The sequence below is a fragment of the Dermacentor andersoni genome, chromosome 11 (genome assembly GCF_023375885.2).
Source record: "Dermacentor andersoni chromosome 11, qqDerAnde1_hic_scaffold, whole genome shotgun sequence".
Lineage (NCBI taxonomy): Eukaryota > Metazoa > Arthropoda > Arachnida > Ixodida > Ixodidae > Dermacentor > Dermacentor andersoni.
Genome location: NC_092824.1, coordinates 9,191,428 through 9,211,566, shown reverse-complemented (window position 1 = coordinate 9,211,566; position 20,139 = coordinate 9,191,428). Strand labels below are relative to the sequence as shown.

General features: G+C 48.0%; 1 protein-coding gene across 1 annotated transcript in view; it reads right to left on the bottom strand.

Moving 5' to 3' along the window:
* Nucleotides 1–20,139, bottom strand: part of cdi (serine/threonine kinase) — a 77,015-nt gene that overhangs the window by 18,033 nt on the left and 38,843 nt on the right. The window contains exons 3-4 of the mRNA XM_050167864.3: nucleotides 18,168–18,449; nucleotides 2,808–3,130 (exon numbers count right to left, since the gene is read on the bottom strand). Of these exons, the coding sequence (XP_050023821.1) occupies nucleotides 2,808–3,130; nucleotides 18,168–18,449 (605 nt within the window). The remainder of the gene's footprint in view (nucleotides 1–2,807; nucleotides 3,131–18,167; nucleotides 18,450–20,139) is intronic.

Sequence of the window (20,139 nt, the reverse complement as noted above, 5' to 3'; positions counted from 1 at the left end):
CTGCATGTGCAAACGTATGAATCCGCGTGCTACGTGAACACACGTATGGGATACGATCTGCGATACAATCTGCGTGCCTTCCAGTAGTCAATATACCTTCGCACATGGGCGCTGCTTTTGTCACTGTTCCCTTTGTTGGGTATAGAAATTGTTTCGAGTGGAGTTGATGACCCGGACGACCGTTGTACCAAGACAGGCATGCCACATAATCAGATTGTTGTTTCGCCGCATAAAAACTCCAGAATTGTCTTTTGTTCCAAAACCAATTGAGCCCCCTGGTAAGGGTGCGTGCAATGCATCGACCCCAACCAAGTATTTAACCAAACATGCGAAAAATAGAGTAGTTGATAATCAGCTTGCGACTTGATTTATTTGAATGTTCACAAATCTATTCACGTCTGCAAAAATGAATCCACGCCTTTTACTGTCCCCAAGGGCTAAAATCACCTGAAATGGCTCTGAATGCCTGCCAGTACATTAAGTGTTCGGTGTTTGTAATGTGACAGGAGTGGGTGTGTGCGCGCATGAGAGGGTGGTGCACGCGGGCGCAGTATGTAAGGAATGCATACTGTGCCCCATTACAAGTGCCCCTTCCCACTTTTGGTATGCTTCAATGCAACAATGCTTCCCGTATGCTTCACCATGTAACACTTCTGTACTGAGAAGACGCTGAATTTCGGAAAACAACACTGTTCAATGCGCCGTGCTTTCCGAGCTTCGAAGCCACTGGCGAGAATTACGAAGGGTCGGCATTGGTAACAGGAGTGGTACTGGCCGGCGGGATCTCCCTTCCCCCTCCACTGAAATAAATTTCTGGTTATGCCACTGAGTGACCTGTTGTACTAAGCATAAGCAAAAGGATAGAAAGTTGGGCGAGTTGGTACGGTAACATGATCTTGGATTGTAGCGCGAAGTGACAAGGACACAGACTAGAAGCAGACAGGATGAGCGCTAACTCTTAACTAAATTAAACGGACGGCGACTGTACAGTCGCCGACCGTTTATTTAAACCTGCGCTATGCAACCACTGCGCAGGTTTCGGCAGAACATTTTCCGCGGCAGAACATTTTCCGCGTCAATAGGGAGCACATCGGAAGGAGACAAATCTTAGGCCTCCCGGCACCCGCTTGCCGGCATTCCCCAGCGCAGTCTGCGTGGGCACTGTAGGCGCCATTAGACACTTGATGCGATGTTTCCGTACGCCGCGTTGGATCACCGAAACCTCGACACAGCACACAAAGCGAACACCACCGTGCAGACACCAGTCGCACAAACGAAAAACGCGGCCTGCTCGCAGCGTCGCGCGCGACAGAAGCAAATCAGCTGCTGGATTGTCTTGACATGGCTTACTAAGCTGAAACCGGAACTGCTGTAACGGCCACTCTATCGAACAAGGCAGAAACGATGATGATGAGCGGATATTTCCAGTAGCGCCACTTCGTGGGACAGCAAGGAGTCTCCGTTCAAATCAAAAATGGCGTTCAGCAAATCGAACTATGCGCCGGTCAGAGTCGGTGCATGATACCCTCGATCGAGTTGGCTCAAGGAGTGTCCGAAAAATCAGACGAGAGGTTGCAAGGTGTCTGAACTTTCGGCAGTTGTTATACATTATGGTCTATGGGGAGAATGGCGGTGCCGCGAAGCTGGAGTCCGGAAAATCGGTCGGCGACTGTATATCACTGTAACCTGTACAGTGATATACGACTGTATCACTGTAACGCCGTTTAAGCTGGTTTACGGCAGGAACCCGACAACGATGCTCGACGTCATGCTGCCGCACGTCACTGACAAAGAGAATCTTGACGTCGCTACCTATCTCCAGCGCGCCGAAGAAGCCCAACAGCTCACCCGCCTACGGATCAAGAACCAGCAGCGTACCAACAGCCGACACTACAACCTCCGATGACGCTTCGTCGAGTACCAGCCTGGCGATCGTGTTTGGGTTTGGACCCCGATACGCCGATGAGGACTGAGTGAGAAACTATTGCGATGCTATTTCGGAACCTACAAGGTCATTCGACAGATTGGCGCACTGGACTATGAGGTCGTGCCAGACGGCATTTCGCATTCACAGTGGCGCCGTGCATGATCTGAAGTGGGCCACATGGTGCGTTTACCATTTTACGGACGCTGACGAACTTCCTTATTTTGTTGTTCTCTTTGCTACGGGTGTTTTTCTTTATTACTTTCGTCTGCAACATCGGGTCGATGCTTTTTAAGAGGGGGGTATTGACACGTGTACTTGTTCGTCTTTATCGGGCGAAACGTTTCACCGCCTAACAAATGTTATAGCGCAGCGCAGGACACGCCTGCATGTATCGGAAGTTTCTGGAATGTTATTGATGCTTCCATCTGCTGTCTGTGACCGAACTTTGTGTAAGCTGATCGTATGTGTGCGCGACGCAAATAATGTAGAACTTTGTGGAAGGCACGCGGGTCCCAGCGATTACACTGGAACATTCGACGACTAATGTATAAAAGCCGACGCGCTTGACCCACTGATCAGATTTTCGACTATTGCCGACTGTGTTAGCCGCTGTCGCCGTTCTTTCATTGCAGCCAGTTTTTGAGGGCACAAGTTCACTCAATAAAACGCTAGTTTCGTCTTTCTCAGTATTGCTACTGTGTTCTTCATACGTCACTACCACGTGACAATATTTTTCAGAAATCGACTTTTTCGCGATTTTTCGGTTTTCAAGGGCCACATCTCCCCTTGAGTTGAATCTGAAGAGCATTTGTTACTCGAATGAGAAGAGCCCAACTTACGCACGAGCGCAAAAACACAGTTCTTGTATAACTGCACTCACAGATGGCCTGGACGCTGCCAATACTGTCGTCGGTGGCGTCCGAGACAGGCGAGTCGGCGTCCACCACATCCCCAGACAACATGGCCTCCAGCTGCTCCACGACACCCTGGAAGGTGGGCCGTGCAGCGGGCTCCACCTGGCAGCAGGCCAGTGCGAGACGCAGGAAGGCCGGCGGGCAGTCATCCGGGCAAAGTCGGCGCAGTGCCAGCCGGTCAACGCCAAAGTCAGCCGTCCGAGGAAGCACGTCGGGGTCTGCCTCCAGTCGCACAATCACCTCACACAGGATGATGCCGTATGAGAAGACGTCTGCACGTTGGTCGTACCTGCACAACAAGGTGGTTGCAAATGGTCGCCAGTACCCCAAGATGCTCAGCATTAGCATGTCACTTCCTCAAAATCCACACCAAGAAAACTGTCATCTGGTTTACTTTCCACGCAATGCACCATATGCTGCTCAGACTTTTTACAAGGTCCAAAAAGAGCCTTCATTTTATCACTAAATAATCCTAGAAATCCCAGCTGGGTCACAAGTATCGGTGGCAGTCTGGCCACAATGCAGAACACCATTAAAGAGGTGTGTCACTAATGTGTAGTTAATAGAGCACTTTCAAAATGAATTCAGAATTTATCTGGTAAATGGAAATCGCTTAAACAGGACAACCGCCCCTCAATTGGTTGGTTTTGTATTCAGGTAATGGAAAAAATGTTTCAGTTCTTGGAACCAAAATTTCCACATCACTGTGAAAATGGAACCAAAAATGGAACAGAAATTTTGAAAACAGTCGTGCTCGTCAACTTCTTTCAAGACCAATCCCCATAGGCATAAAATTGGTGAAAGTTGGCAAAGCTATGAGGCTTCAGCAAATTGCTTCAGGCATGCAGAATTTTCTTCAGACATGCAGGATTTGCCTGAATGTGACAGTGAAGATGATGCCACTGAGCATTGGGACTTATCGGAGCAGTGTGCATTAAGGGAAATCGCACTGGACTGTGATGAGTGTGTGCACATTGTTGTTGATGTTGCAACTTGCCCTGATAACACAGTGGAAAGCACTATTACAGAAGTTTGCAATGAAGATGAACAAGAGGAGGCATCTCAAGAGGTAGCTACCACAGAAGAAGCTGCTGCACTTCAAGGAGAAGGATTAGCTGTGCAGGCTTCCCACATATTTTTCAGAAAGAACAGATCTGAAATGTTCGTGCAACACTTGAGCAAAACGAGAACAAGGTGAAAACAGGAGCCAACGTTTTGACAAGTGGACTTCTCTTTAGAAGAGTTAACTGCTGGGCTAGTTGGTGATCTGGCATACTGAAAAGATTTTCCGCCAAAAAACAACACACACAAGAAAGACGACGACACCACGGGCGTTACTTCAACTGTTTAACACTTTCCTGTCCGTGCCTATGCCCATTGACACTGTGTTGTCGATGGTTTCAACATAGATTTTCTCCCGTTCGGAGTGCTTATGGACAGCTAGCGCCATCCAGCGCATAAAAGGACAACTATTTTTCAAGTTTCGCTTTTGTGTTTCCTTTTCTGGCTGCAGGAGGAATTTTTAGAACACCTTTTAATCGCGCTTGACGAGCACGCATAGTTTCGGATATGGCGTCGACGTCACGCGCAGCTGCTCCTCGGAAACGGCGAGTTTCAACGGATTCCGATGAGTCTGCATCATAATTTTGTGATCGTGGTAGCAGCGGAGACTCGGGAGATGATTTTGACTCATCCGACTTCAGCATGGACGGTGAAAGTGCGTCAAGTAGCCCCGGAACGTCGACAGGTATCCACCAATAAGTTCCATTTTCCACTCCGCGCCATTTTATCGCGGCCGCGATCAGATCTAAAGACATGCGGCGTGTTCTAAAGGCTACGATGCTCATCTGCAGGGTGTCAACGTCGTTTGGACAGGACCACTTGTCGGCGGCGGCACAAAGAGTGGTGTTTTGACCTCGGCATTGCGCTCCGCAGTGCCGCGCGACGCTTCGCAAGAGCCGTCGACTTCTTCGCGCTGTTCTTCACAGCGGAAATAATCACCAAGATATGCAACATGACTAATAAATATGCGTGGATGCATATTTTGGAGAAGCAATCGTACAGTGAGAGAGACGGATCTTGGAAAGAAGTGACTCCCGATGAGATGAAGTTTATCGGACTTCTCATTTACATGGGTATTGTACAAGTGCCGCGCTTGCACTGCTACTGGAACACGGGGAAATTATTTTCTGGTCTTCTTCAGCCTTCGGTAATGCCAAGAAATTGATTCAAAGCGTTGCTTGCATTCCTAAGTGTGTCCGACCCTGAGAAGACAACTGCCGCATCCCATGGCAAGCTGCATCGCGTAGCTTCGCTGCTGAAGCACATCAACACCTCATCTGCCCAATTTTTCCAACCTGACTGGAGCCTCTCCGTTGACGAGAGGATGGTAAAGTCCAAAGGCAGATCCGAAATTAGACAGTACATGCGGGACAAAGTTATCAAATGGGGATATAAATTGTGGGTTTTGGCGGACTCCAAATCTGGTTACACTGTTCAGTTCAGTCTATACACAGGAAAGCGTGAAGCACCAAGCGCACGTCGGCTGGCATTCAACGTTGTGACGCGACTGGCAGAGGACTACCTAGATCAAGGCTACATAATTTATTTAGACAACCTTTACACGTCGACATCTTTGTTTGTACACTTGTTGGAGTGCAAGACGCTTGCTTGTGGCACAACGCAAGAGGATTGTCGGGGCTTTCCAGCCGAGCTGAAGGACACCCAATGGGAAAAAAAAGCAAAGAGAGGAGATGTTCGCTGGCTACGGGATCAGGACATTCTATATTTACAATGGAAGGACAAGCGTGTTGTTCACATGATGTCGACAGCCCACAGAGCCAACAAATTCGTACTGCGAAGCGCAGGAGGAAAGTGAACAATAAGTGGGAAGAAGTATCGGTGAAAAAGCCAATGCTGCTTTATAAGTACAATGTGGGCATGCTCGGAGTCGATAAATCGGACCAGCTGATTGGGACATACAATGTTCTGATGAAGTGCGTGCGCTGGTGGAAAACGCTGTTTTTCCACAGTATAGATATTGCTGTTGTCAACAGCTTTATTCTATTTGATGAGCACCGCCGGCAGCATCCTGAAGTGCCTGAATTGTCATGAGGTTCGCGCTTTGATCAGTTCGCGTTCAGGCTAGAGCTGGTGGAGCAGCTCATAGGACTTGATGAGCAACAACATCCAGACCCCAAGGCTCCTCCTGCTGTTCCCGCTACATGTGCCCCTAAGGATCAACAGCACAAGCCCCAGAAGCTACAAAGATACAGGAACTGCAAATTGTGCTATCAAGAACGGAAAGTGGAACAAAAAATGAACGTTTTCTGCGAGACGTGTTCCGCAAACTTGTGCTTCACCACATCACGCAACTGCTTTGTGCGGTGGCACGATAGCCACTAGGAATAACATTTCCCTTTGTAAAAGAATAACTTGTACAGATAGAAAGTTTATATTTGCAGGAATGTTGTATACGGCCTGTTCCTTCAAAATGTATATTTTGAATTTTTTTTAATGTTGTCTTGGTGCAAAGCAGCATTGACGTTTTTGCGGAGTTTTCTCGTTTCTGTTACAAATATTTTATTAAGTGATATTTTTTCCAATAATTTGGTAATAAATGTTTGCTTTCCAATAACACCATTAGAAAGCACATTCCCTCTTCTACAAATTGATACTAAATATTTTAATATCAAACATTTGGTGTAGCCGCAAAAAGATTGTTTACTAGACCACCCGAAAACTGCTTATTTTCCCGCGGACAGGAAAGTGTTAATGAGGGTGAAAGCACTCGACATATATAGCCCTCCAAAACACCGCGCATGCGTACAAGGCAACATGGAGTACAAAGTTTTATCAGAGTAGGCGCGATAGAAACTTCAGCTCAGCCTCGTAAAGAAAAACCAATGTATCACTAACACAGTTCGGACCCGCTTTCTTGATGCAGAAGGCTTCCAATGTTTCACGCGATGTCCGATGCCTGCCTCTACCTAAAATCCTCGCATCGCGGAACCGTGGAAAATAATCGGTGCAAGCCCTGCAGTGATCGACAAGTCGCCCACCTTCATTATTTGTTATACCTTTTGCATGTTCCCTAAGCCGGTCATTCACACAACGCCCCGTCTGTCCAATGTAGGATTTCCCGCAGGACAGAGGAATTTCCCATACAATGTTTGTGCCACACTTTACGAAACGCTGGCCATGCTTCTTCTAAGCCAGGCATTTGGCTTTCGCAAGTTATGCGACGGCTTAGCTGGGCAAGCTTTTGGGGAGCGGAGAACACCACCGGTACATTATACCGGTTAGCCACTTTTTCAGGCAGTGCGTGACTTTATGGATGTAAGGGACCACTACACGCCACTCTTTTTTCTTCGGCTCTACCCTGCTTACCCCGGCCTTTAACTTCTTCAAAAGCGTTTCTGCCACAGGGACCAAGACCAACTCAGGGAAACCAGCTGCAACGAGCCTGCCCAATTGGTTGTAAAAACTTGCTTGCATCTCATGCACACACGACTTGTCTTCTTCGAGGCGACATGTGCTTTTCTCGCCACGGTATATATAGGTGGGGTTCTTCTAAAGGGGAGAGGGCGTAAGGCGGGTGGGTGCGGCAATGAGCGAAGGTGTGTTAGCGGCGAGGCTGTCGAATTGAGAATAAAAGAGTGCTGTGCACAAGGCCAGGGACACGGCAGCCTGTCAATCACGTGTCAATGGCATGCACAGCAGCCCTCTATTACCTGTTTCGCTGGTGGTCGTGGGCTATCGTGTCTCTGAAAGAGAGAATAGAAGGAGCAGCAGAAACCGGTGCTCGTGGGGGGGAAGAGAAAAAGAAAAAGAATACTGAAATGGTATAAATAAATAAATAAAAGGAAAAAAATGGAAAGACAAAGATGAGAAAAAACAAAAAAAAATGCTAAGAAACCAAACTAAGTGTTGTTGCCTATAGCTTGAAATTCAGCATAGCGAACAGATTCTAAAGCTCCCTTTGAAACGTTTATGCCTACTGGTTGCAATGTCTTGAACTTATGGATGAGATGTGATTCTCTGTATTTCTTTCTCGTTCAGAACTGAAATTTGACTAAGATGTAGAGTTTAAGTTCATCAATGTTATGACCTGCTTGGTTGAAATGCTCGGCGACAGCTTTGGGAAGCTTCTTAGCTGTGTCCACGCGATCTCCGTTTAATCTGACATTGATTAATTGTCCCATTTCACCGATATATTGTTTATTACAGAAGGAACATTCAAGCATATAAATCACATCCAAACCTGTACAAGTGAAGCTAGATTTGACTTTGTGTGTATAACTATTTGCGGTGCTTTTAATTTTAATGTCACTTTGAAGGTGCCTGCCGATTTTGCACCTGGGGCGGCAACATGCTTTTATTACAGGGGAATGTTGTTGACTGACTTTTGAGAGCACTAACATGTCTTAAAGTTCCTGTTGCGATGATAGGTAAGCCTTGGTACATCCGGGAATGCTTTTCTCAGACACTCATTACTCATTACTTCATAATATTGGGTGGTATTTTTGTAGGATGTTGTTTATGTTTGGGAGTGCATTAGAATATTTTGCTATAAAGGCTGGGAGTCTGTCAGATTATGGTTTAGGCTGTTTCTTCGCTAATTCTGACTGTCTCGCTATCACGGTGTGGCATTATTCGATTCTGCGAAGCACCAATCAATGGGCGCCAAAAGGGTCGTAGTACAGTGAAACCTCGTTAAACCGTAGTCGGCCGGAGCTCGGAAAAAGTACGTACTAAACGGTAGTACTGTTTAACCGAAATAGCATGACATCGCCCACTTACCTGTAGAAACCGGAACTCAGAGAGAGTGCGATGAAAGGGGAAAAAACATGCAGTATTTATTCACTTCGCGCAACATAAGTGTTATTTTCGTTTGATGCCGCGGCGGCCTAGCACGACGACAGCAGCCTCAAACTTGCTCAAGCTTCGTGCCAGCTTCTCAGCCAGCCCCCCTCCTCTCGGCAAACACTCGCACGGCAGATTCCTCGTTGGCGTTACGTATTCTCCGTGCACGCGCGCACTAGTGCTGCATAAGTTCTGGGGCGCCTTTTTCATTGCCGGGTGCCGGAGTTCGGAAAACTTTTCGTTTGGAATAGTTACGTTATCGCGCCCCTGTTCTCGTTGCGACGATTGCATTCACGAGGCTGACGTAACGCGCAGCTTCTGCCACTGTCGGGCCTGAATCGCCCGTGCTGTCGCTTTCCGTGTCGTCCTCATCACTGTGGCTAGTCGACACTTCGGCAACAACAGAGGCAACGATGGCGAAAAGTCGAACCTCGTAGCCGACATCTCTTCGCGGTCGCAGCAGCGCTGCCGAGCAACTTCGCATTCCAAATGCCACACACTGTAGTCAACAGCAGATCCATGTCGCGGGCCAGCGCCGACTTCTTCGTGTCACGTTCAATAGCACGGACGATGTCTAATTTTTCTTCTATGCTGAGCACCCGGTGTCTTTTTTATCCGAGCTTCGGCATGACGCGAGTCCTCGCTTGCACGACGCCGTAACGCTCTCTCGCTCTCTAGCACGGCGTCGAAATGATGTTGATGTTGATGCGGCTTCACGTGCAAGCGCACAGGGCGCTTGGAGGCCGTTGTACCGATCTCTGAGGCTTGTTGTTCTGCCGGACCGCCCGGTGGAGACGACGCACCGCCGTGTTTGCGCGACGAAAAGTGGAAACGCTACGTTTTAACCGATGCGTACGCAATAAGCTGGTACGGTTTATGCGGATACTAAATACATTATGTTCAATGGCCGCTGAGTCGGGGAATTGACTTTACTACTTTTAAACCGAAACTACTGTTTAAGCGGGTACGGTTTAACGAGGTTTTACTGTAATAGGAACCGACAAGCAACATGATGCCGACAGCTTTTTGTAGCCATCTCTGTGTCGTCGGTGCGACCATGACACCCCGACAGCTTTTTGTTGGAACCCCTGTGTGTTCTCTGCACTGCTCGTGCATTGAGAAGCTTACTAAGAAGGGGGGGGGGGGGGGTGCAAATACTCTGAAAGTATGTGGTGTCTGTGCAATCCTGTGTCCACGAAATGCTGACAGTGTATGTGTGCCAACAGCTCCGTAGAGCCGGCTGCCGTCGTTTCTCCTGTGTTTGTGAACGAACAATAGAGGCACGCCACAGACTCAAGAATGTGTGTGTGTTGTGCAATACGAGTGCGCGACCTCTAAATGCAGGGATGAATCACCCGTTCCCTCGCCCCTAATTAAAGGGGGTGCGGCCAAGGCCTTGAGAAGAGCCGGGATTCAATTGGGTGAACTTGATTAGATCGTCACCAATATCTGCCGTTCCCCACCATAGGGAACTAGGGAAAGGCGAAGTTATTTAAATGCAGGTTTTAGACTGAGCTAGGCAGTCTGCTGAGAAGCGTCAACGAGCTAGTGCTGTCCACCAGTATCGCCTGGGCCACCTAGCCACGTCTGAACTGCGAGTTACTAGTTGGCATAACAGACAACAAACCAACGTCTGAAACGAAGCTAACGGTAGTTCCCCTCAAGATTTCTGGACATACGAGTACATTCTTTTATGAAAAGATACGCACTTTACTTGTCTTGAGTGCGTAGCATTCAAGAATTCGTTTGCAGCATCTTTGGCAATGGCAATGCAGTTATTTATGTATTTGGTCCCTCGACAAATTCTAGGAGGAGGCGGCCAAGCTCCAACATGAGCATCACCCCCCCTCCGAACGAAATTTCTGGCTATGCCACTGCCCACGACCACCAGCAAAACAGGTAATAGAGGGCTGCTATGTACACCGTTGACACGCCGGCTGACTCATGGGTGTTTACACGTGATTGACAGACGGCCGTGTCCCTCAAGATTTTTGGGCATACGAGTACATTCTTTTATGAAAAGATACGCACTTTACTTGTCTTGAGTGCGTAGCATTCAAGAATTCGTTTGCAGCATCTTTGGCAATGGCAATGCAGTTATTTATGTATTTGGTCCCTCGACAAATTCTAGGAGGAGGAGGCCAAGCTCCAACATGAGCATCACCCCCCTCCGAATGAAATTTCTGGCTATGCCACTGCCCACGACCACCAGCAAAACAGGTAATAGAGGGCTGCTATGTACACCGTTGACACGCCGGCTGACTCATGGGCGTTTACACGTGATTGACAGACGGCCGTGTCCCTTGCCTTGTGCACAGCACTCCTTTATTCTCAATTCGACACCCTGGCCGCTAATACACCTTCACTCGTTGCCGCGCCCACCCACCTTATGGCCTCTCCCCTTTAGAAGAACCCCACCTATATATACTGTGGCGAGGAAAGCATATGTCGCCTTGAAGAAGACAAGTCCACTTGTCGAAACGTTGGCTCTTGCGTTTACCTTGTTCTCGTATTGCACATAATCTTGAATTTCCATCTCCCGCAATCCCTGTGTTTTCGTGCAAAGCTTGTGTTTTATGGAGAACACAATCCTAAAAAAGTAGTGGCAAGGACTAAAGCAAGCAAAAATTGATGCATTTTTTGATGAACAGTGATCGGTAGCCGCATAATACATTTACTGAATGCTGTATCAAAACACTTCATAATTTTTCCAGCTTTTGGAAAAATATCAGCTACATTCCTCTCCTGATGCTTACAATTTCTTAAAACAGTACTAAGAGGGTGTATGTACATAATGCTGCATCTTGGCTCATCTTTCTCAGTTAATGGAACTCCTGTCAAATGGAACTAAAGAAACATTTGCTAAGAGGTTTATTAGCAGCAGGTGCAGGCGAACGGGCAGCAGTTACAAGCGTTCGGTGAAGGACAGCAACCATGAGCCAGTGGCGATGGTGATGATCTGCAGGCTGTTCTTCGTTACAATCGCCCTCTGCAGAAGGCGCCATCCTGTCAGCTTAAGACAAAGAGACCCCTACTGGGTCGTAGTACAGCTTCATGCAAAAGACGTATACAAGTTCAAAGCCACGATGGCGTAGGTCCGTCGATGGCGTGAGAGGTTGAGGAGGTACTTGAAGGAGGACATTTGCTCCAGAACGTGGTAGGGTCACAGGTTTTCTTGCGACAAGTTTTTCGCAGAAGCCGAGCGTGGCAGTGGGTACATGAAGCCAGACCAGAGAGCCAGCAGAAAAAGTTGGTGCAGAACGGTCGGCAGGTTGACGAGATTGCTGCTGCCACTGGTCCTCGATGGAAAAAGAGCGGGCAAGCTAGCAGCATTCTTTGGCATGTCGAGCAGCTTCATACAGCGGAGTACTTTTGGACGTGTCAGATTTATATGAAAGAATGGTATCAAACGTATTAGATGGTTCTCGTCCGTATAGCAGAAAGTACGGGGAAAATTGGGTAGTTGCTTGGGCCACAGTATCGAACACATATGTTATGAAAGAAAGACCGTGGTCCCAATTTGAATAAGCAGAGGCAACATACATTGACAGCATATCACCAAGAGTATGGTTGAAGAGCTCTGTCCGTTAGTTTGTGGATGGTACACTGTACTTGTAGAGTGGACAATTCTGCATTCGTCGAGTGGTGCCTTCAGAGCATCGGAAAGAAAGGTGCGGCCTCTATCCCTCAGAACTTCGCAAGGGGCACCATGGCACAAAACGAAATGTCGTAACAGAAATGAGGTAATGTCACGGGCGGTGGCAGTGGGCAGAGTGGCTGCTTCAGCATAGGGGGTGAAGTGATGCACTGCAACAATAATCCAGTGGTTCCCTGCTGGAGTGGACGGTAGCGGTCCCTATATGTCAATACTGACTTGATCAAAAGGTAGACTAGGGCAGGGTAGGGGTTGTGACAGGTAGAATTGTTCGGGAGGTAATTTTCAGCGTTGACACTGAACACAGGACCGAATTAACTTTTGGACTTAGTTATACATGCCGCACCAGTAAAATCGGAAGCGTAGTTGAGCGAAGATCTTGAAGAGGCCGGCATGCGCGCACTGAAGGTCTGCGTGGAAAGCGTCGCAGATAAGGTCACGGAGAGGCGGGGTATCACAAAAAGCCACTTGCAACAATCAGAAAGGCAGTTACGGCGATAAAGAGGGCCATTGTGAATGCAGAAGCGGGTAGCCTGATGGCGAAGAGTGCGAGATGGTGAAGAAGAGGTGGATGGATCAAAAAGAATGCTGATAAGAGTGCTAATCCAGGGATCCTAGCACTGCTCCAACGGCATGTTGCGCAGAGTATGTGATGTAAGTGTAGGCTCAAGGGCAGATAGGCAAGCACTGTCAGCGGAGACCAGTGAGTAAGAAAGGGCATTAGCATCTGTGTTTGCGGCCGGAACGGTAGAGAATGTGGATATCGTACTCCTGTAGCTTAAGGGCCCAGTGAGCAAGTCGGCCAGATGGGTCCGTAAGGGTAGACAGCCAACAAAGGGCGTGGTGGTCAGTGACATCAAAAGGGTGACCATACAAATAAGGGCAGAATTTTCCAAGGGCCTAAATAATGGCTAAACACTTTCTCTTGTGGGGAGCACACGCGCCCATCTTCCCCCGCGCCGTCGTGTCGAGAGCCGGCATAGACAGGAGAGAGGCGCACTATGCCCTCTCCTGATTCTCCCTTGCTCTCGCGACACGCGCGCCCTTCCTCCCCGACTTGTGGGCAGGTAGCTGACGGGCGAGGAGGACATTCCCCTCGCCCAGGTAAAAAGGTACAAAACAGCACAACCGAGGGAGACCCGCTCTCTCTGAGGCCGGACCCTTAACCTGCCGGACTGGAGTACCTGCCGCAACCCGTGAGTGACCACGTTCGCCTGCCTATCCCAGGCAACGAGGCCAGCCTATTTATTACTATTACAGAGAGGACGTCCCTCTGCCAGTGTTCTTTATTGCCTGTAGCAATAAACGTTCTTACAGTTGACGCCACTGGTTGGCTTATTCGTTCGAGCCGGCGTAGCCGCGATTCCCGCGCTACGGGTTGGGGAGTAACACAAAGCGACTGCGTGGGGCTAGATCCGGAGCTCGCCTTCAGCCCTAGCCGCACGCAGAGTGGAACCCCCCCACTCTATAACCAAATAATTAGCTCGGCCTTTATCAGATTTCGGCTGGCGTAGGTGATGGCATATTCATCACACCTCGCTTTTCGTTGTGCAAGTATGGCATCAAGTTCGATGCCACTGGCCTTTGCGTGAGCCTCTGTGGGGGCTGCAGGATTGTAGTGGTGGAGGATAGGTAGTGAAGTTAGCAGGCGGCATAATTTTGTGAAGGCATCATAGCAGGCAGGTGACCAAGCTGAAAGTTCCTTGTCACCGCTTAGAAGGTCTGTCAGGGGTGCACTTATGTAGGTGAGTTTCGAATGAACCGTCAAAAATATGAGCATAAACCAAGGAAACCTTGAAGCTCCTTTAACTTTTTTGGTTAGGGAAAGTCGGCGTCAGTGCGGAGCTCAGCTCGATCCGGAAGAATGCCGTCTCGCGATACATGGCCAAGAATTGTAAGGTTTCAGGCGCCAAAATGACATTTCTTTAAGTTGAGTTGAAGTCCCACATCAGTGAGGCATTTCAAAACGTGCTTGAGAGGGCTAAGATGAGGGCAGAAATCAGCATAAAAGACTCCGTCATCCAGGTAGCATGGACATGGTCCATTTGAGACCGTGTAAAATATTATCCATCATCTTTTCAAAAGTGGCTGTAGCGTTGTGCAGGACGAAAGGCATCACGGTGAATTCATATAATCCGCCAGGTGTTACAGATGCTGTTTTAGGTCGATCAGATAGTGCCATAGGGACTTGCCAGTATCTAGAACGTAAATCCAGCGAAGAAAAGAACTCCACTCCCGGCTAACAGTCGAGCGCATCGTCGATGCACAGCAACGGACAAACGTCCCCGCGCGTTATTTTGTTCAGATGGCGATAGTCAACGCAGAACCGAACAGAGCCATCCTTTTTCTTAAAAAGAACAACCAGTGGCGGCCAGGGACTGTCTGAAGGCTGCATAATGCTGTGCTTGAGCATGTCAGCAACGTGGTCGTTAATGACACAGCATTCCGAAGCGGATACTCGGCAAGGGCGTTACCGTAGAGGTGCATGACTGCTTGTATCTGGTGAAAAACGGTCGATGTGCAGCCCAATCCGAAGGCATGGCTATGAAAAGCGCAGAACTTCTGCAGGAGAGTAATAAGCTGGCTACATTCTGAAGATGACATTTCATCGTCGATGGAGCAGTAGAAAGCGTAGAGGAGTGACTGATAAATTGCAGGGTCACAAGTAAGTGCGCTAAGGTCCGTAAAATAGAAGCAGCAGGAGCATCAAAGATGCAAAAGGTGTCGACCAGTTGAACGAGGCCTAGGCATTCACCATGAAATAAAAGTAAAGGGTACGCCATGCGATTGTCGACGAGCATCTTCGCGATGCCACTGCAAAGAGTAAGGGTAGCAAAGGGCAAGGGAGAACATTTGTGGCGAATGAACACATCAGAGGGCATAAAGAGAACAGCGCCATCAGAAATAGCGGTGCACGACACAGGCAGGAAAAAGCACGAAGGGACGGCATTGTCTTCAGACACAAGCAGTTTATCGCTAGAAGGACGGTTTCCGAAAGTCTCAAGGTCGGGAAGTGCAGGAAGTTCAAGTTTGGCATGACAACAGTCAATAACGGCATTTTTTGCAAGGAAGTCCCAGCCTAATATGATGTCACAGGAACATGGAGACAGCACGACTAATTCGACGGTATGCAGAAAGCTTTGAATGAAGACTCGAGCAGTACAGGCAGTGAGAAGCCCAATGTCTTGAACGCTGGCGGTTCAAAGGGAGAGGTCAGAGAGAGGCGTCAAAACCTTTCTTAGTATGCGATAGCGTTCGGCAGAAATTACAGATACAATGGCTCCTGTATCGACAAGTGCCGGGATGGCGATTCCTTCAACAGATACTTCAATTACGGTGGTTAGAGAGGGACGAGGACTTAGGCATTGTGAAGTGGACGCAGTTCGTGCCTCGGGAACTATGGCCATCAGTTTTCCTGCTTGGTGGACTTGGTATGGCGATGCATCAGTGAAAGCGAGCGACAACGTGGAGATGGTGAGTGGCGCGTAGATGCGGGTGAGCGGTTGGGGCAAAAGGAAGAGATAGGAAGGCTGGAAGGTGAAGAGGAAAACTCTAGTAGTGGCATAGGTGGCAGCAAAAGGGTTGGCGATAGATGCATAGGGGGTGGCGGGAGCGTGTGTGGACGAGATTGGGCAACGACGTCTGCATACGCAAGAGGTGCACTGACTGGCGTCGGTTCACAGACCAGAGGAACGGCTTCAGAAACTTTCTTATGGATCAAGCCGCGGATCATAGGTGGCAAAGCAGGTGGTGGTTCCAGGACACAAGACATCAAAGATAGGTGGCAAGCGACCTTTGTGGAAACAAACTCCTGAATCTTTAGTAACAGAGCGGCATGGTTGTCGCCGACTCCAAGGATTGACAGAGTCGGTGGGCACAGGAGGGCGATGGGTGTGAAGCCGTTGCCTGCGCAACTTGCCATAACTCTCACACAATTTTATCACTTAGACCAGAGTGTGAGGACTCTTCGATGATAACAATTGGAATGCATAATCCTCAATGCCCTTCATTATAAGTTTGATCTTCTCCTCCTCTGACATCGATGCATTCACCCATTTGCAAAGATCAACAATGTCCTCAGTATAGCTTGTGAAATTCTCTCTGATGTCTTGGGATCGTGTACACAAATGCTGTGCTGCACAAAACTTTCGTACCGCTGGCCGACCGATAACTTGTGTAAAGCTGGTCTTGAAGACCAACCATGTAGGTATGTCGGCTTCATGGTTTAGAAGCCATGGTTTTGCAACGTCCGAATGATAGAATGCTACGTTTCTCAAGTTGCTGGCATTGTCCCACTGGTCATGGGCACTCACTCGCTCGTAAGAGGAGATGCAATCTTCAATGTCTTTGTCATCTGTGCCACAGAAGATAGGGGGATCTTGTTGACACAAGGCACCAGCACAAAACAGGGTGGGCAGCGCCGTTGGAGGAGCTGGAGGAGGACGTGCATCGGCGGTCATGATGGGGGGGTAGAGTGTGACTCCGCAGTTTCAGGGTGGTCGAAACCCTGCAACCTCCACCATTTGCGAAGTGATTTATTAGCAGTGGACGCAGGCGAACGAGCAGCAGTCACAAGCGTTCGGCGAAGGACAGCAACCATGAGCTCATGCTGGTGGCGATGCTGCTGAGGCGCAGGCTACTCTCCTTCGTTACACGTTATTAAATATTTGTTTAACATCAACACGTTAACCCTTTCTCACAAGAACGGTACGCTGATGGAATGGGGTTCAGAAAAACGTAGGTACAGCGCAACAATTTTATCATAATCATCATCATTATCAGCCTGGTTACGCCACTGCAGGGCAAAGGCCTCTCCCATACTTCTCCAACTACTCCGGTCATGTACTAATTGTGGCCATGTCGTCCCTGAGAACTTCTTTATCTCATCCGCCCACCTAACTTTCTGCCACCCTTTGCTGCCTTCCCTTCTCTTGGAGTCCAATCCGTAACCCCTAATAACCATCGGTTATCTTCCCTCCTCATTACATGTCCTGCCCATGCTCATTTCTTTTTCTTGATTTCAACTAAGATGTCATTAACTCACGTTTGTTCCCTCACCCAATCTGCTCTGTTCTTATCCCTTAATGTTACACCCATCATTCTTCTTTCCATAGCTCATTGCGTCGTCCTCAATTTAAGTAGAACCCTTTTCGCAAGCCTCCAGGTTTCTGCCTCGTAGGTGAGTACTGGTAAAACACAGCTATTATACACTTTTCTCTTGAGGGATAATGGCAACCTGCTGTTCATGATCTGAATGCCTGCCAAACGCACCCCAGCCCATTCTTATTCTTCTGATTATTTCTGTCTCATGATCCGGATCAGCGGTCACTACCTGCCCTAAGTAGATGTATTCCCTTACCACTTCCAGTGCCTCGCTACCTATCGTAAACTGCTGTTCTCTTCGAAGACTGTTAAACATTAGTTTTCTGCAGATCAATTTTTAGACCCACTCTTCTGCTTTGCCTCTCTAGGTCAGTGAGCATGCATTACAATTGGTCTCCTGAGTTACTAAGCAAGGCAATATCATCTATCTGTATCTATCTGTATCTATCTACATATCTCATCTATCGACAGACAGACAGACAGAGACAGACACAGACAGACAGACAGACACAGACAGACAGACACAGACAGACAGACACAGACAGACAGACAGACAGACAGACAGACAGACAGACAGACAGACAGACAGATAGGTAGACAGGCTCAAAATGCCTGAAGCAGGCAAAGAATGCTAATCGCATTAATTGCCTAAGGTCCTTCCAGCAAGCTGCGAGCTGCACCAGCTGGAACAGATAAGACTCACCAGGCACCGTGCAGGCACTCGGGTGCCATCCAGTAAGGGGAGCCGACCACAGGTAGCCGGAAGTCACGACAGCCTGACACCGGGATGCGTTCAGCCAGCCCCAAATCCCCCACCACAGCCGTCAGGGTGGGGGGCGCACCCTCTTCCTCCTGGTGACGTTTGATGAGCACGTTCTTGGAGGTCAGGTCCCGGTGGAAGACGCCCCGTGAGTGCAGGTATGCCATGCCTCGCGCTATGTCCAACGCCAGCCGCATACGCAGCTCCCACGACAGGGGCTCTGACCTGCAAGGCCAACACTAGCATTTATTTACGAGTGGCAGCCGCTGCAGTCAACCGTCAAAACTTTGACCTGCCCACCTGTGTACTTGAAAAGTAATAGTTTTGCTTTCTAATTGATGGATATGTGTGTCTAGATGTCTTAACACCTGTGCAATTATGGTTGACGTGCACTTACTGTCAAAGGTTGCACTTCGCTTTTCTACTATTTTTATCTGTTGAAGAGCCTCATCGTGATGTCTAAGGTATTTTTCTTTCTTCTTTCCTGTTAATTACTGTGCGACATGTTTTTGTATTTGCTTGCATCTAATTGTAATTTCTGCATTAGTTGTATTAGTGTACTGACAGTTTTGCACATGTACCTTGTAAATTGTTTCCAAACTAGCCTTTGGCTATGCGACCATACAGATTGTACATACCTTGTCAAATAGAATGATCTGTAATAAAGAACTCTCAACTCTGTCTCACAGACATGAGACTGCAGGGGGAGGTGTTAAAAAGGCACTGAAGAGAAAAATTATTTCAGCTGTGTTAGTAAATCACCTTTCTACAATACCAAAAAAAAAAAAAAGTCACTCTTTTGGTATGCTGGAAAAGATGGGTGCTTATGGTGCGGCCATGAAATTCCCACACCAGCTTGCCATAAACTCGTCAATTATGATGGTGCCTGCTGTATAAATCTTAATAGGTAAAGGTGGACTTCACTTTATTCTAAAAGAACCAAGGGCTGAACTTGGGAAGAACATTTACTGAACCACAAGGCCAGAGGGTGAAAATGCGCTTTCTGATCCGTGATCTTACACTGGTGTACCGGCCCTGGGGTTCTGGTGCAAAATTCGAGAACAAAATTTTAAGTCATTCTCTCTTCTAACAATGAACATATTACTTGGAAATCAGCAAAAGTAGTGTGCTTCAAGAATACTTTATCAATCTAAACTAATTCAGTGTTTCACTTTAGTGTCCCTTTAACAGCACTTAGTTTTTAAAAGTTTGGCTTGAGAGCGTTCTTTTCGTAGGACACATACCCACTTTATAAACGTACCCTTTAGCACCGTCTGTGGAGTGTTGGGCCAGTGGGCGAGGAAAAAGGAGGCCGGACAGCCACCTCTAGGGCCATTGTGCAGGCACAAAAGAAGTATACAGGGGAATATGCTTAAGTTATATGGAGTCTTGCACCACCATAAATGGGTGGCGAAGGTACCATCTTTTAAGTCCTTTAAGTGGACCTTGAAGAGGTCTTAAAATTGGAAGATGTACAGTGGTTTCAAAGGCTGCCACATTATAATTCAACTCCTGAAGTTATTTTCTCGATTGTGCTTGTAGCAGTGCCGCAATCTTTAAATTTTCATTGAAACTCCACTCCCCTTGCGCCCAGAGCGTAGTGGAAAAAAACTGGGCATGATGCCAACACAGGTGTCACGCGAGTACTCTATTCTAATCACGCGTCTCACCAATATCCACAATGACTTCACGATAGTCTTCGTCATCAGAGCCCGTTAAAGGGACTGACAACCAATTTTCATGGTATCCATTTTTTTTAGCGCAATGGAAATCTTACCGGTCAGTGTGTGTAATCACGAAGTGGTAAAGCAGAAAATGACGAGTGACGTTTTTTATCAGGATTTTTCCATTTTCAGTGAGGATGTAGTCGTTCACTGGAAGCGCTCAGCCCAGAAATAAATCCACAGATTGTATG